The sequence below is a fragment of the Sceloporus occidentalis genome, unplaced genomic scaffold (genome assembly GCF_023333645.1).
Source record: "Sceloporus occidentalis isolate IW3139 unplaced genomic scaffold, rSceOcc1.0.p SCAF_5, whole genome shotgun sequence".
NCBI lineage: Eukaryota > Metazoa > Chordata > Lepidosauria > Squamata > Phrynosomatidae > Sceloporus > Sceloporus occidentalis.
This window is the reverse complement of record NW_028316985.1, coordinates 120,026,035-120,044,244: the sequence shown is the minus strand read 5'-3', so window position 1 is coordinate 120,044,244 and position 18,210 is coordinate 120,026,035. Positions and strand designations below refer to the sequence as shown.

Sequence of the window (18,210 nt, the reverse complement as noted above, 5' to 3'; positions counted from 1 at the left end):
CACCTTCCTCTTCCATCAGGCTTTCAGTCCCTGGTTATAAATTTTTGTTTTTGCTTTTACTATTCAACATTTATTGCTGAGTCTTCATATTCTAATATTTCATCATTCAGCTAGCTTGTCAACTGTTATTTATTTATAAATTGCCTCAGGGCATTTACCACCTGGACAGTGTATAATAAATTTTCTGTCGGGTTTGCACTTGAGAGGGAACAAACAGTGTGTCTCAGCAAGAACAGGGTTTTGGTTTTGTTTATGTGGGGGGAGGGGGGCTTTTTGGTGTTGTTGTTTTTCCCCTGAATTCCATCTGTATCAATCAAAGCCAAGAGTCTTTGCTTTTGAGAGATGTCTGTTACATTTGGCTGCTTTGGAGGGCAATTAAAAACTCCTGTAGGTAATCTTCTTAAATGATCATTCCAGGGGAATATATGGGTACATCAAAACAGGTTTTTTAGACTTGTTTGGTACACTAGGTTCAGATGATGTTGTAGAAATTATGTGCTAGATGGTATGAGGTGTGTGTGGGGGGGGGGGGGGGGGGATGGATGTATTGGCAGACCAGTCTAACCAATTTAAGCTGTAGAGATGGAGTTTGTAAGACTGGGCCATAAATAGAACTTCATTTGGAGCAAGGACATGGAAGCAGCAAGCTGACCAGAATTATTTAAGTATTTATTGAAGTATGTGAAGTAAAAAAGCAGGGGTGAGAACTATATAACTGTCCAGATGTTGTTGGATGACAAGTCCCAGCAGCCTTGCCAGCATATCCAATGGAGAGGAATGCTGGGAGTTGTTGTCCAAAGACATCTGGGAGGTGCTTGATTCCCACTCCTGATCTAAAGCAGTGTGACCCAACAAAAGAGTGCATGGAACTGTGAACAATCTATAGCAAAGAGCATCCCTCTTTTATGTGACAGAACTATATGACACTCCTTATGTTATTTGGCTACAACTCCCATCCTTCCTCACCAAGAGGGAGAGAAGTTGACTAGGGTTATTGGAAGTTGCTGGTCAACAAGAGCTAGATATTTCCCACCCCTGCCATAAGGCCATTAAATCTAAAATGTAAAATCATCTAATTAATTCACTTACTATGTTTTCCTAAACTACATGTATCTGAAGTCTATGGAAATCCTTGACTAATGTAATATTTTCATTCATGTACTTGGTTTTAGTTCAAGTTAATTAGAACACCATTTCAGCTCTCAAGTGATACCTCACTGTTGTTCAGGCCCTGTAAGACTGCCCTAGTATGAATGTGATTTATTAAAGAATGTGATTATTAAGTTAAAGATGGATTATTGGGAGAGGGTGAGAGAAAAGTACAGATATATTCAAGGCTGAAAAATCTCTGTGAGAAAGTAGAAGTACATGTGACTCCAGTTACTGAGGAAAATGTTCCCATAATCCCCTTTCCTTTATGGCTGAATGCTCATGCCAGATGATGAATTCTGGGAATTGTAGTTCCAACCCTCACCCAACTTCATTCACATTATCCCTGATAAAGATCAGAATAGATAATGAAAGAGAGATTATTCATATCTATTTTAGAACTGTCTTTTTGAAAATATATTATTCTTTTCTTCTTTTTCAGGCGGTACCAGTTATTACAGAAAAGGAGAAGGCTGGTGAGTTAATGATGTTGCCCTTGTTTCTTTTCTTCTTGAATAAATGCTTATAGAATGTCATCTTATGGTTCCTAATGGAAAGGAGCAGGCTTCCACAATGGCATAATAAAATGCTGTCCCTTATATTAAATAGAAAAATCAAGGTTTCTTTTTGGAATTTATATATTTTGAAAACATTTTCAAGCTGTGGATGCTTGAATCTGTGGATAAAAAATCCATGGGTATGGAGGACTAACTGTATGATCTCATGATTGTGTTTCACCTGCATACCAGTTCAATTGCAAGGGAAAAGGTAGTATATTTTAATGGGAAAGATCTCTGAAAAGTGTGCAGGATGACCAGTGTTGTGAAACGGATGTGACGAATACAACCTGAAGCAAAATGGTTACCACACAGATTCAGAATAAAACACATAATAAATATGAGGTACAGGGACCTTACGTTCTTGCTGGCTAGGAAGAAAGAATTAATAATCTTCTAATCTAGATCATTCAGTTGCTTGCCAATTTTAGTGTTTTGTCTGGGAGAAAAAAGTTTAATGTCACTTTGGTTTTTAAGATGGAGAATTGCCTGCAGGTTTTGTGGCAAACTAACTGCATTCTCCATATAGTGAGAAATTATTATATGGTCTCGGGGTTGTTGTAATATGTGCAAAACTCACTCTCGCTCAGTGTATAAATGTATTGGATTTCAGTGTATATTTAAGTACAATAAAGCTGGGAACGTTTTGAATTGTCCAATATATAGTTCAGGTCCAGGCTATTTGAAGGACTGTATGTCCCTGTATGAGTCTTAGGTCTTTCAGAGGCCCTTCTCTCTATCTTACTACTTTCTGAGATTGTTTAGGAGGAACAAGAGAGATAGACTTCTCAGTGACTGCTCCCAGCTTTTGGAAATCCCTCCCGAGGGAGGCTAGGATAGTTCCCTGCTTGCTCTCCATGCACCAGCAAGTAAGAACTTGCCTATTCCTTCAGGCTTTTAGAAGTTGACCATGATGAGTTTTCAGTGGTTTGCTGTGCTGGTTTATTGATTTTTTTTTAAAAAAAGCCTTTTAATGAATTTTGACATTTTAACTCTATAGATTGTGGGGAGATATATATATTACTCATGTTTTTATATGGTTTTAATCTGTACAGCTTTTAATAATTTATAAGACACCTTGAATCCCAATATTGCAGAAAATGTGGGATATAAATGAATAAAATAATCACATTATTATTATGGGAGTTTGGTCCAGTTTTTATGTATGTAACGATTTTATGTGGAGAGGGAGTGAAATGTATCCATCCATTGCTCCTACTTGCTGTTGCTATCTCTAGGTCTACTTCTCTGGAAAAAATCCAGTAGACTTATGACTATTTCTTCCTGCCGTTCTTTGATCTCTTCCAACCCAGTTCAGGCATTATTCACCACAGTTTCTTCAGCATGAAATCAGGGAAGCATCTAACCCTACCACCTCCACTGTCACTTTGATCACACAAAAATGACATGGCTGAAGAAAAAAGGTTCATGTGGCAATGCTCCCTGGGAGCAAAAACCTAGGTAAATCAAGGCTCTTGCTTGTGAATTTCCTCCGTGCCAAAAGGGCACGTTCAGACATGCTACTTTCTACATGAGGGAAGTGATATCTGAAGAAGTGTGGCCAGGTGCTCTCTTGTTATTTTGTTTAAGAAACTATATTCAGTACTGCCTACCTAAGCTCCTATATCTATTGGATTTCATGTGCATAAGCCCTCTACAAATATTTCATTGTGCACAGACTTCTAGAAAAAACAGAATCAGTGCAAGGAAATAGGCGGTCAAAATTATACTTTTTTTATTGTGTGTATACTATATAACATTGTAATTCAGCCCTCTTAGGGTGTTCCGGATTGCCATGTTCTGAAGTGCTCCAGATTTCCAAGTCCCGTTCCCCATTGCAACGTAACCTGTTGGTTACCCAGCTTTTGTGCATGGTTTCCCCCCCATTCAGCGAGGTTGAAATGCCTTTTCTAAGGCTAAATTATAGACAGTAAGGGCTTTAAACTAAAATATGCTGATAATTTGGCCCTGCCCATTGCTGGAATGTATCCCCTAAGAATGCCTCTGAAGTTGAATTTGGCCCTCAGGCTAAAAAGATTTTCTTTAGGAGAACAGGAAATTGTTCTACCGGAGGAGTATTGCTTTTGCAGCCCTCAACTGCTCCACGTTTCCTGAACTGCCCTTTTTCCAACTCCTTGCCCCAGGATGATAAGCCTATCTTGGAGTCCTCTTAAAAAGGCTGAAGTGCTGCTGCCTCCCACATACTATTTAACTTTTTAAAAATACATATTTGACAAAACCAGAAGTGGATATTTGGCCACTTTCTTGCATGGGGGGGGGGGGCATTTTGGGTTATCCATATAGTCCCTGGCTTCTCGAGCTATCTCACCCCTACTCTGCATGCATATAATACTGAATGAATGGTACCATGGAAGATGTTTACATAGATAATTTCTTCAAAATTGTTGATTCCCTGCATTAAATGAGGATAAGTCTCCAGGCATGTGATGGAAAGGATGATAATCCCCAATTTGTTATTTTTTATGGGACCATGACTTTGTTTAATTGGCTGTGACCACCTTAAATTCTGTTGGTTTCAATAGATCTGTTCTACATATGAAGAAATCTAAGCATGACTAAATCTAGATTTAACCCACTGTCTTAATTCAAGCCAGAGTCAGAGCAAGTAAATGTCTTCACAGGTTATAATTTAGTGGTTTTATGCTGGAGTCTCCTTTGAAGTTTCATTGCTCAAGAATGGTCACTTTGAAGTTATTTTCAAAGAAATAGCCATTTAGCCATGTTAGCCTGTTTCAGCAGAAAGCAGAAAGGCGAAGGGGTAGATGAAGAAATCTATTAGCATCTTTGAGACTGATTTGTTTACTTTGGCATGAGTATTCTTGAATATCAATCCATTTCTTGAGATGTACTTGGGTTACATCTTGGGAAATTATTATATGGATAGTATAGAGCTTGATTTCAGCACCAGTTTATGATTACATTTGATCAGTCAGCGTATAGTTAACATGTCCAAAATCCATTTTTAGTACAATTTCCGGTGCATCTACATTGTAGAACTAATGCAGTTTGACACCACTTTAAGTGCTGTAGTTCCATCCTATAGAATCCTGGGATTTGTAGTTTTACATGGTCTTTAGCCTTCCCTGCCAAAGAATGCTAGTGTCTCACAAAACTATAAATCCCAAGATTCTATAGAATGGAGTCATGGCAGTTAAAGCGATGTTAAACTGCATTATTTCTACAGTGTAGATGCACTTTTAGACATTAAATTCAATGGGAATTTTGTATATCATCGATTTATATGTGGAGACCCCACTCCACTTGATATCTCTCCGATGCCAGCACAATGGGTCTTTAAAAACACAAACAATTGGCACCAATTATATATGACAGCTTTCCACCCACTGCCACTAACTTATGTCTGTTAATATTTGTACTTATTACTTCAGTAGCATGTTCATTGTGATCTGTAAAATTACTTCAGGCCACTGTTTGTTGAACTTGAAGAATAAAACAACTTTATTTACATTCAGAACTTAATATTGTACTTTGCTTGGTGGATGGTTCTCAAGCTTGTGGTTACAGTATACAAGTACGTCAGTTGTTATACATTTGGTACTTTCCCTTACTAACTTTAGTTATGTTTCTTCACTGACTTAGTTCACACAGAACCAGCTTCCTTAGCTCTTAATCACACAGGTTACTTGACACATTCTCAATATACACAGTTAGCTCTCTTTTATATCTGCTCCTCAGGCAGTTTGTGTTACCCCCACCCCCCCAGCCTTCCTGGCTGTAAATCCCTCAGGATCCTAACACACTCTGTCAATATCATTGGCTGCTCCTCCTTTTATACTTGCTCCTCAGAGCAGCCCTCACCTTTTTCTAGCCTGATTCCTGTTGACTGCCCCAAACATTGTATTCTGCCTGTGTTTCACCACATATGGGTACAGACAATCTGAAAGATTATATCTTCCCATAGCAGTTGCACAGACTCAAAGATCTTAAGGGAGGCACTTCTCCAAGGAGATTATTCCACTTCAGTTTTTGCCCAATCCAGGAATGGGCTTGAACAGGTGATAACGAGTGTTATCACACAGCAAAATGCCAGCCATGCCACCGGGAGACTACAAGGCATCCCCCAGCCATGCTTAGCCCACTGATTTTGAAGTACAGGCAGGCTTGGTGGGAACACAAGGAGAAATGTCTCCATTATAGCCCCTATAATCTGGAACTCCCTTCTTTTGGACGCTATGCTGGCTCCTTGCTGTCTTCCTGTTGTCAAGATTCTTCTATTCAGCAGCAGAGCCTCCTCAGCAGGTCTTTGGGGACTGTTTTATATAATCAGACTTCTAGTGCTGTTGTATTTCAATCCATGCTTTTAATGTGTTATATTATTCTAATTTGACACATCAGTATTATTTTAATCTTAACTTTTTGCATATTTTTTAGCTATGTGTAGTCTTACTTGAACCTCTTTTTCTGTTGCAAGCTGCCTCGGGGAAAGGTGGGATGTAAATAAAGTTATTAACTGATTGATTAATGTCAACACTTTGTAAATTTCATTGATTCGGTGGGTCTATTCTAGTTGAGATTAAATATTGAGTTTAGGCCTATGGTTCTCTGGTTTCTTTTGATGAGTGCATTATTCACTATAAAACATGATTTCCACGTGGCTAGACAATGCTACTGTAAGATGCTTTATCAAATCTTTTGAAATGTTACTAGTTCATGAATTGCCTAATGATAGGAGAAAAGTTTGTTGTTTTGTTATGTCAACCCTGGTTTATGGTGAAGCTATTTTAGGATTTTCTAGGCAAGATTTATTCAGAGAAGGTTCACCTTTGCATTTTTTAAAAACTGAAAGTGTGCATAGAGTTAATTCCATATTCACATCATCATATTCCAGTGGTATGGGTTAGACTGACAGGTAGTGTTTTCCATAAGACCAGTCTTGACATTTTGTGGATGATTTAAATTTCAATGTGAACCCAAGCCCAAATCCCAAATCCATCTGCTACTCTGGAAATGTTTGACTTGCAACGTTTCCATGGCACCTTTCATTTCTAAGTAGAATACTAAAGAGAGAATTAAAATGGGTGTAAACTGTAAGGAACATCTTTTAGTCTCTAACCACAGCCTCTGGCATAATTGTATGGCATTCACTGAGACACCACATGGGGAGAGGAACCGAAGAAGACTATAAAGTGACTGAGTGGTGACAAGATGGGTCAGGCTTTAGATTATAAGCTCTCAGCAGGAAAACATTTATAAAAGTCACTGCGATGTTGTGTTCTGTCAGTAAACTTTTTCCAAAAAAACATCCTGGTGAGAGCACTTCAAACCCTGGTCTAATTTGGCTCTTTTAGTAAACAAAGACCATCTTTTTAGCATCCTGAGATGTGACTCCTTGTTCTTGAATTTTACTAGTTGCTCCTCTCTCTCTCTCTCTCTCTCTCTCTCTCTCTCTCTCTCTCTCTCTCTCTCTCTCTCAACTCTTTCAGTTAATTGGAATTCTAGCAAGAAAGCCTACAAACTTATAGATATATCAAAGCCTTTGAATTAGATTCTCTATCCCTGCTTGCATCTTCAGATCAGCTTTTGCTTTATGATTGCTAACTTCCCATGTGCTCCACACCCATAGCTTTTTTATACACAACACAAGCATTCAACTGCTCTTTAGTTGAGAGATGTAAACCTTGCCAAAGCAAAACAGGTACAGGAGTGAGAAATTTAATTCATTGCTATACCTTACCTCTTTCATATTTGTTTTTACTGGATGAGGAAAAAAGCTCTGGATGAGGAAGAACAAGGATTCCCCTAAGATAAGAAGAAATCAAGATTTTTCTTTGGTGAATCAATAATCAAAATATAGGCACTGGGGACGGGGCAAAATGGTAATGCCTCCATGGAGTAATTCTCCTTCTCCAGGTATCAGCTTTTCATGCATATGACTAACATCTGCAAAAAGGCTGCAAAAGTGATGCAACAACATTACATTTTTAAAGATACTTTTGTAACTTACATTCTTGCATTAGTGCTAAAGCATATATGCCTTTACAAACATGCATTACTTTTAACTATCAACCAGATTCATAGTATTATATCAACTGGGGCACCATTTATCTTCATGCCAAACAAGTCTTTTCCTACTTCCAATTCACATTTCTACAATCTTTTTTCAAGAAGAGGAGAAAGTTGTCAGTTCTGTTCTTCAGGGAATTCCTTTTTAAACCCATAATTGCCTTTCTAGATTCTTAGTTGCCATTGCATTTAACCAGCCCTACCAATGAAGCAGTGACGTAGCTGCCTCCAGAATTTGACAAAGTTACTTTTTGGATTACAGCTCTCAGAATCTCCCAGATGACTGGAAGTTATAGTCCAAAAGAGTGCTTTAATTGAACTCTGGCCACATCATGTGTCAGAGGCTGGGAGAAGTGAGGGGTTTTTTTACATGTGACTCCCCTACCTGCTTCTCACTATGAGAAGACAAGCATTTATGATTATGATAAGGAGCCCTGGTGGCGCAGTGGTTAAATGCCTGTACTGCAGTCATTCACTCAAAACCACAAGGTTGCAAGTTCAAGACCAGCAAAAGGGCCCAAGCTCGACTCAGGCTTGCATCCTTCCGAGGTCGCTAAAATGAGTACCCAGACTGTTGGGGGCAAATTAGCTTACTTGCTAATTAGCTTACTTGCTGTTCACCGCTATGATCTTTGGAATAGCGGTATATAAATAAAAACAAATTAAATTAAATTAAATGTCCTGTCATCAACCTGATATTAAGCTACCATGAAACCCTCAGGTGCAGTAAAAGAAGCTCTTTCTTTTCCCCAATGTTTGGGATTGAACTGCTAGCCTAGTTGACTGTTGAATATGGAAGTGAGGAACATCTTGTCCATTTCAAAAAGCAAAATGTTTGGAACAGCCCTGGCACTGAATATGTGCCCTGTGTCAACAATTCAGGTAATTCTGATTGGTTAGGCATCAAATTTTCATTTGGTCTCTTTGCCTGTAATTTTCCCTGTAGGATGGGGGGTACCTGACTGAATGAGACTGTGTGTGAAAGATATCTAGGGCACCTCTTTGAGGTGGCCTGCACCCGCCCCTTTACCCTCCAGATTGGGGCCTGGACATCCGCAGCAGCAGCCCCAGAGGCCCCAATCCGCCACTTCTCCAGGCCTCGGGGAAGCAGCAAAACGCCGCTTTCCCATGGCCTGGAAAGGGGTGTCCTTGGGGCTTCATGCCCCAAGGACACCCCGACAGCTGTGGGGAAGGGGAGAAAGGGGCTGCTTGGCCCCTTTCTCTTCTGCATCACTGGCGCAGCCGTGTAAAGGCTGCGCCAGCGATGTGTACAGCAAAAAGGAGCTCCGTTTCAGAGCTCCTTCCTGCGATGCTGAAAGGGCGCTCCAAGCACCCTGCAGTGTTGTGGGGACGTCACGCCCCGCCATGCTGTTTGGATGTGGCGCAGCCATGACGTCATAATGGCAGCGCCCATGTATACAGCGCGCCACCATTATCACGCCACTGTGATGTGCTAGGGTTGCGGGGCGTGCGATGGCGCTGCCCTTGGGCAACTCTAACACATATCCAGGCCGGCGCAAAGCACCGGTCTGGAAAGCCCCTAGGAGTCCTAATAGACCACAGGTTGAACATGAGTCAACCTGTGTTCAAAAGATCAATGTGATTCTAGGCTGCATCAATAAAAGTATAGTGTCTAGATCAAGGGAAGTTGCAGTTCCACTCTATTTTGCTTTGGCCAGGCCCCACCTAGAATACTGTGTCCAATTCTGCGCACCACAATTCAAAAAGGATATTGAGAAACTGGAGTGTGTCCAGAGGAGGTTGACCAAAATGGTGAAGGGCCTAGAAACGATGGCCTATGAGGAGAGGCCTAGGGAGCTGGTATGTTTAACCTGGAGAAGAGATGGTTAAGAGGTGATATGATAGCTTTGTTTAAATATTTGAAAGGATGTCATATTGATGATAGAGTAAGCTTGTTTTCTGCTTCTCCAGAGAATAGGATGCAAGCTACAGAAAAAGAGATTCCAGCTCAACGTTAGGAGGAACTTCCTGACAGTCAGAGTTATTCAACAGTGTAACACACTCCCTCAAAGTGTAGTGGAGTCTCCTTTCTTGGAGGTTGTTAAACAGAGGCTAGATGGCCACCTGTCGGATTCTATGATAATGTATGACCACATTTGACATGATTTATTATACCATGTATACTCAACTATTAGTTGACCTCATGTATAAGGCAAGGGCAAGTTTTGGAGACAAAATTATGTGGGGTTTTTTTTTATATGATCCATGGATAAGTCAAGGTAGAGCATGTAATAAATTATCTAAATGATGAAGCAAAGGAACACAATGTCAAATAATAATTGTTTTTGCTTACTCTAAAGGCTGGATGGATGAGAGAGCAGTGGGGGGGGGGGGGGTCCAGTGCTTTCAGGGCAGATTACACCCTTGCCTTTCACCAGAGGATGGTTCCTGTTCTTATAAGAGATAAAGTACAACACTTACATTGACCCATGGATAAACTGACTCAGGTATTTTGGGTCAATTTTTTGACTAAAATTTCTAGACATACATGAGTATATACAGTATGTCCATATAATATAGAACAGTAAATATAATATTGTTATAATTATATTAATTTGGGGAGGAATTATTAAATATATTTTAAACATGAAAATAATTAAAATGGTATTAACTACAATATTATGCCCTGAATTTTTTAAGGGAAAGAGTCAGTTTCAAATGTATAAATGAAATAATATTCAGTAGAGACTTTAGAAGTAACCGAAGTTGGGATTTTGTTTGCTGTTGTACTATGTGTGTGTGTATGTGTGTGTGTTTACACCTTAGCAAATGTCTTGAAAGGCATATTTGCCAAATGACAAATTTCTTCTTCTTGAAGCCTTGACAAAGTGCTGCCTTTGAAGTAGAATGAAAAGTCATGCTTATTTACACTCCTGCTTGAACCTCCACATTTAAAAGGCTGTCATTGGGTTATACATACATACATTGGGTTATACATACACCTGAAGGCATTCTGTTTCTTCCTTTCTGCACATCTGCACATCTTTTAACTTTGGCTATGCATCTCAGCAAGCACAAAATATACCCAAAGGGAATAATTATGGATAAATAAGCCGATGTTTTTCTCTTTCTTATAGCTGTTTGATAATGTAAAATAAAAATATAATTTTCAAATAAATGGTTATTGGCACAAGTGTCTAGAGATGAAGTGTGAATAAGATAATAAAGAAGTCTTTATAACCTGCCTATTGGCCTAAACTTTCCAAATATGGGACATGGACTCTATAACCAGACATGTTTCCAGCTGCATGGAGACTAAGAAGAAAAGTAAATATACAGAAGCAAGAATGCATGATGTTCTTATTTGTTTCATGTAGTATATTCAATATATTGTGCAAACAAGCCCAGAAAGGTGAACAGTTCTTTGTTAGTATTCTAAAGTGCTAATGTGTTGGAGGTAGATTTCCTGTTCTGAATTTGAGTGAGACAAGGAAAACCATCATTTTCAGACTTTTCTAGTGAGGGATTTTAGATTTTTAAAACAGAAGAAGATTGGTCTATGAGAAACCTAATAATGTTGTGCCTTTAGAAGTGGTGCCCAGACAACTGGTATGTATGTTTGTGTTTGCAGGTAATATTATACGTAGTGTAAACATACCGTATTTATTTATATTCCTTCCTCCTTATAATCCACCCCGCATGCTCAGGTCCTCTGCAAAGAACTTATTACAACCTACTAAGACTAGAATGGCTACAGTAACCCAGAGGACCTTCTCATCGGCCGCTACTAATTTATGGAATGGTCTGTCGGAAGAGATCCATCATATATCAAATCTTGACAGCTTCAAAAAAGCTGTCAAGATGGGAGCTCTTCCAACGGGCTTTTCCTGACTGACTGTCTGTACATAACATTTGAACCTAATATTATGGATTGCCCTGACTGTACCCCATGAAGCCCTACCATGACTGTTTTAATGGTTTTAATGGATTTTAAGGATTTTAATGTTATTGTTGTGTGAGTTTTTGTTATATATAAGTTTTTTGGATTGTTTTAAGGGGATAGAGGAGATTTAAATTTATGTTTTTTCATTTATAATTATTATTATGTTGTATTATGTGTATCTATGTAAGCCGCCTCGATCTGCTGGGAAAGGTGGGGAACAAATAAATTATCATCATCATATATCTGTATGTGTACAGTGTAAACATTGCTCTACAGTTACAAACACAACCTTCTAGTTATAATCCTGTAAACTTATTTTCCTATACATGCTAAATGGCTATTATGCTCTTCTGTGGGAGACACAAACAGGACAGTCCTGCTAATGGGTGTGTGTATGTTTACACTAACAATTACTGCACTTCTTCAACATGTGCTCCCTACAGGACAGAGGATCATGATGTAGCAAAGCTGAGAATGATAGGGAAATATGCCAGTAACATCGTGTTAATTGTTTACACATATCAGCCAAGATCCTATATTGCCAAGTGTAGCATAAGAGTTCTACAGGCAATAACATCTTCTGTTGAGATCCACTGGGTCCTCAGCAAATAATGCCATTGTCTGCATATCTGGCTATGTGGCATAGCTCTTCGATCCACCAAGCTGTATGTGAGTTGTGTGTGTATATGTGGGTGTTTTGATCATTGCAGAGGACTGAAGAGAATACTAACCTCTTCAACTACAACAAAAAGGCATATGCAGGTGTAATGTGGAGCTACACTTAAATATGTCACTAACAAGATGCTAGTCACTTTGCCATAAAACACTACTCCATTCCTTTATGTGTTTCCTGCCATCTCAACTTGAAGACAAAGGTACTAATGCTTCCCTTCCACCCCATCTCCCTTTCAGGTTTCAATGTATCATGTGGGCTAAACAGTGCCAGGGGCAAATCCGTGATTTCAGAGTGTCTATGTTTGTTAGAAATTGCCCAATAAATTTCTAGAAGAAGTCTTTGTCAGAGGCAATCTGAGTATTGGATCTGTTCACTTTTGACTACGGCTTTGAGTATACAGCCATATTGAAGAATATGCAGATCCATCACTCTAATTGTCTTTGACAAAGTTTTTTCTCTCTCTCTTCAAATCAACACTAGAGCCCTGAACAATTACCTTTTTGGACTACAAGATTATCACACGGGGATAAGAAACAGAAGAAAAGCATATGCTCTCATCATTTTTGCACAATTACGGGAAGATTTTCACACAAAGTCATGCACATACCATACTTGTCCCTTCATCGAAGTGTGCTAGTGTACCTTCTCATTAACAACAAAAAGCGTTAATGGCTTGCCAATAGCACTTCATTAGCACTATTGCGAATGTGTGAAAGGCAATCTCATTTCAATAGTGCCATTGAGAATCCGTCATTAAGTCTTCCGGAAATATATTGAATCCCCCAATCCCCCAGTGTGCCATTTGGCAGAATCACTTTCTGTGTCACATTTGTGAGTCACAGGAGAGTTCCTTATCGAGGAGAGATTACCTGTTTTTTTCTCTCTGATCACAACACCTTCTTTCGACGTGTGGAATGTAGAAGGACTATTTTACCATTCGTGAATTGTTAGTGCCCCGTTATTGTGACACAGTGTGAAAGTAAGTGTTGCAATTTTGCCATTGTCTCATTCTTGCTAAATAATGTTAGAATAGAATTATTAAAGTGTAAATAGCCCTGATGTGATGATCTACCACTTGGAAGATTCAGGAAAAAAATCATAACACTTTCCCAAAATCTGATAACACAGGCACTCTGAGAGCATGGATTTTCTCTCAGCATTGTTTTAGTCTACTCCCCTTTTCTTTCCTTCATCATATGGACTAGGAAAAAATAACTTTCCTTTAAAATATATATATCTGGGTGACAGAAGATACAACAAAGTTTTATGGCACTTTAAAGGCTAACAGGTTTTATTTGGCATAAGCTTTTGTGGATTGAAACCCACTTGAGCTGAAGTACACAAAGGCTTGTATGAAATTTAATGTGTTTGTCTTTAGGAGGTCACAAAAATCTTTGTTGGTTTTGCTGTGATAGATTCACATGGCTACCACCCTGGAAATTTTTAACAGAAGGCAATAAGAAAGAAGCAATGTTCTATGCAATTCACACCACACAATAACTGTATGTTTCCATTCCTTTCAAATTGTGGTGCAGCATATTTAAGAATAACTTGAGAAAAATAGATCAGAGTTTAAAAGGAAGAGATCAGCATCTAATCTGCATTACCAAATCTGTTTTGAGATCTTGCTTTCCTATCTCTTAGTAAATCAAGCAAAGGAAAGCGTAAAGATGGCTGGCATCCTGGTGGTGAATTATGATGATGTAAATTGGACTAAATACCTGAAAGGTACCAGAGCCCATCTCATATTGGAAGCTAAGCAGGGTCAGCCCTGGTTAGTACGTTGATGGGACGCTGCCGATGAATGCTAGATGTTGTACACTATATTTCCGAAGTAGGTTTGGGGACTGCCTCTGAAAAAAGGTGGGTTGGGAATGTGGGATTGAATGCTACTATAGCTATATCTCATAGTCATATCTCCTAACAGAGGATCTGGGTCACAGTTTCTAACTTCTCATCTGTGTCATAGAATCGTAGAGTTGAAAGAGACCTAAAGGGCCATCAAGTTCTACCCCCTGCCATGCAGGAGCACACAGTCAAAGCACCCTGACAAATGGTCATCCAGTTTCTGTTTAAAAACCTCCAAAGAAGGACTCTACCACACTCCAGAGGAATGTGTTCCACTGTTGAACAGCTCTTACTGTCAGGAACATCTTCCTAATGCTCAGGTGGAATCTCTTTTCCTGTAGTTTGCATCCATCGCTCCATGTCCTAATCTCTAGAGCAGCTGAAAAGAAGGTTGTTCCGTTTTCAATAAGACATCCCTTCAAATATTTAAACAAGGCTATCATATCACCCCTTAACCTTCTCTTCTCCAGGGTAAGCATACCCAGGCCCCTGAGTTGCTCATCATATGGCATGGTTTCCAGACCCTTCACCATTTGGGTTGCACTCCTCTGGACACGCTTTCACTTGTCAGCATCCCTTTTGAATTGTGGTGCCCAGAACTGGATACAGTATTCCAGGTGAGGCCTGACCAAAACACAATAGAGTGATTCTATTACTTCACCCAATCTAGACATTATACATCTGTTGATGCAGCCTAGAATCACATTGCCTTTTTAGCTGCCACATCACATTGTTGACTCATGTTCAACTTGTGGTCGACTAGGTTGCCTAGATCTGATGTTGAATAGCACTGAGCCCAGGACAGAACCCTGTGGCTTTCCACTGGTCGCTTCTCTCCAGGATGAAGAGGAGCCATTGCTGAGCACCCTTTGGATTTGGCCATTTAACCACTTACAAATCCACCTAACTGTAGCCTTGTCTAGCCCACATTTTACTAGCTTGTTTGCAAGAATATTGTGGGGACTTTGTTGAAGGCCTTACTGAATCAAGATATGCTACATCCATAGCATTCCCTTCATCTACCAAACTGGTAATATTATAAAAAAAAAAAAGAGAGAGAGAGAGAGAGAAATAAGATTAGTCTGGCACGATGTGGTTTTGCGAAACCCATGTTCACTTTTTGTGATTATGGCATTCCTTTCCAAATGCTTTGAGATCTAGCTTTCCTAGCTCTTAACAAATCAAGCAAAGGAAAGGGTGAAGATGGCTGGCATCCTGGTGGTGAATTATGATGATGTATTTCCTTTCCAAATGCTTACAGACTCTGTTTAATGATCTGCTCTAGACTCTTTCCTGGTATTGATGTCAGGCTAACCAAGCAGTAATTGTTTGGGTCTTCTTTTTTCCCCTTTTTGAAGATGGGGACAATGTTTGCCCTTCTCCAGTCTGCTGGGACTTCTCCTGTTCTCCAAGGATTCTCAAAAATTATTGCCAGTGGCTCTGAGATTACTTCTGCCTATTCTTTTTATACTCTTGGATGTAGTTCATTTGGCTCTGGAGACTTGAATTCATTTAGATTAACCAGGTATTCCTGTACTATCTCTTTACTTATTCTGTGTCATCTGCCTTCTGTGCACCCTGAATTCTCTTTCAGCGGTTTAACAAAGCTTTTTCAATATAAGGCAGGCAATCTCTTTGACAATATCAGCCTGACTGCTGTACACAACATAGAAGCATGCTTGCATTCTACATTCATGAATGCTGATTACAGGAAATTGGCCTGATGGCCAGTGCTGGCTTGGAATTGTTCCTGGCTACCTTTCTCCATCAAATCCAGATGGTCCTCCAGGGCATCATTTGTGTTCAGAACATTTTCATCTTCCATGTTCGTTTGGAACAAGTGTCTTTCTTTCTTGCCATCTGGTGCTAAAATAATAATCACAGGGACAAGAATGTAAAATTCCTTGCTGCCTGAGTTCTGGATATCAAGAAGGCTAGTTCTGAGCTTTCCCCCCTCCTGTTAAGAAGTATGTCTATGCTTTCTGGGCCAGAATGATGGGGAAAATTAGTCTTCATGAATTATAGGAATAAGGAAGTTTGTATATCCACATTTCCCAGTCTGATGCCTCCAGATGTTTTGGACCAAAACAGTATTCCTACTTGTGGCTGGCTTTGCTGGTTTGAGTTTTATTTTTCTGAATGCACCAGACTGGAGAACAATTCTGTTTGTAGATTTTAGACAATTCTGAGGCAAACTGACCAATGGTTTAACTCTCTGTAAGGCAGCTTTTCTGTTTTTATACCAATAGGTAATCTCAGAACCAAAGATGCAAAAGATATAGGTTCTATATTAGAACTGACAGAAGTTATAACCCCTGCTGTAGACAAGATGGGAATAGTCCTGGAATCTGTCAAAGCACAGATCTTTGGAAACTCTTTTTCCTTCTTCAGAAGGGTCTCTTGACCCCCTGAATGCATGTTCATTTCACTAATGCATAGTTTTATTAGTGAACATTTGCTGGCATGAGATTATGTCAGAAATATCTGTTTGGTAAAATTGTCTCCTTCACTTACTTGGCTTCTTTTTCTGTAAGTGATAAAAATTGTCTCCTTCACTTGCTTGGCTTCTTTTTCTGTAAGTAGTAAATGTCAAACTACTAGCTGACAACTGGGGCAATTGGAGTGTGTCAAAGATACGAGAAAAGTATGCATTTGGCAATTGAGATTGGAGTGCTAGCAAGATGAATAATTTCTCCCAAAATGGCATGCCAATCAGATTAAGGAGAATTAATTTTATATTCTAATGAACCCGAGATTTACAACATGAGGGAGAGAGGAGCAGGTTTCAGATCACTGCCAAGTAGTTCCCAGCCTAAATCCAAATGTTGTTAACTGAAGATTCAGAATCAACTTTGTCCTGAATCTACATTTTTATCTCAACAAGAGCAGTCCATTAGAAAGCATATATTTCACCTGGTCTTGTTAAATGAGCAAAAATGATCTATAATAAAGTTGGGACACAAACCAATTTGAGTCCTACTTACCATAAACTGTTTAAATGAACTGGGATTATTCTTGTTTGTTGTTAACTGCCCTTGAGTTAACCTCAACCCATGGCGACCCTGTGGATGAAACATTTCCAAGCCCGCCTATTCTCCACTGATCTGCTTAGGTCCCATAAATTCAGACCTGTGACCGCCCTAATTGAATCCATCCATCTAGTGTGTAGTCTTCCTCTCTTTATCCTGCCCTCTACCTTTCCTAGCATTATTGTCTTTTCTAATGCATCATACTTTCTCATGATGTGGCCAAAGTACGACAGCCTCAATTTGACCATCTTGCCTTCCAGGGAGGTTTCAGGCTTGAGCTGTTGGGGGACCCATTTGTTTGTCTTTTTGGCTGTCCATGGTATCCTCAGCACCATAGCTAATTTGGGTCCCATTGATTTCAATGGATCTACTCAAGCTAGAACTAACACTAAATTTAGCCCTTGGCAATATGAAAATGACTTCTAATTTGAATGTTCTTTGGAATTTATGAAACTACACCAAATTCATCTTTATGATCATATGTTGTATTTACATGTCAATTTGTTTTGAATATTTTGAGGTTACCTTTCAGAAAAGAGAGACCACTTTCCTTAAATACAGTCCTCCCTCCATTCTTGCAGTTTTGAAAACTGTGTCCTTCACTTATGTGCAAGGAACAAACTGAGGGGGAAATAATGGGGTGTATGTCCGAGGTGTCCTCCCGCCCGCTCCTGTGGCCATGCACCTATATTCAAACCAATCGGGTTTGAATATATGTGAAACTCCATTTTCGTGCAGGGGGGTCCAGAACGGATCCCCCACGAAAACAGAGAATCGACTGTATTCCTTATATTTTAACTTCATAATTCTGACACCAACGTTGCAAATTGAGCCACTAATACATCAAAGCAGAACTTAAGGCAGGCATCAACAACTGCAGAATGTGCTGGACCAATTTGCCTGGTCAGCTGTATGTGGATGCCACAGAACTTGGAAGCAATACAAGTAACCTGTATTTTGAGATAAAAAGTAGCCACATTTCTAAAGTAATGTCACAGGTAA

At 39.5% G+C, this 18,210-nt stretch overlaps 1 protein-coding gene across 1 annotated transcript in view; it reads left to right on the top strand.

Annotated features, from left to right (window-relative positions):
* Positions 1-18,210, top strand: part of LOC149312752 (rho GTPase-activating protein 7-like) — a 270,354-nt gene that overhangs the window by 75,648 nt on the left and 176,496 nt on the right. The window contains exon 4 of the mRNA XM_089525291.1: positions 1,592-1,625. Within this exon, the coding sequence (XP_089381417.1) occupies positions 1,592-1,625 (34 nt within the window). The remainder of the gene's footprint in view (positions 1-1,591; positions 1,626-18,210) is intronic.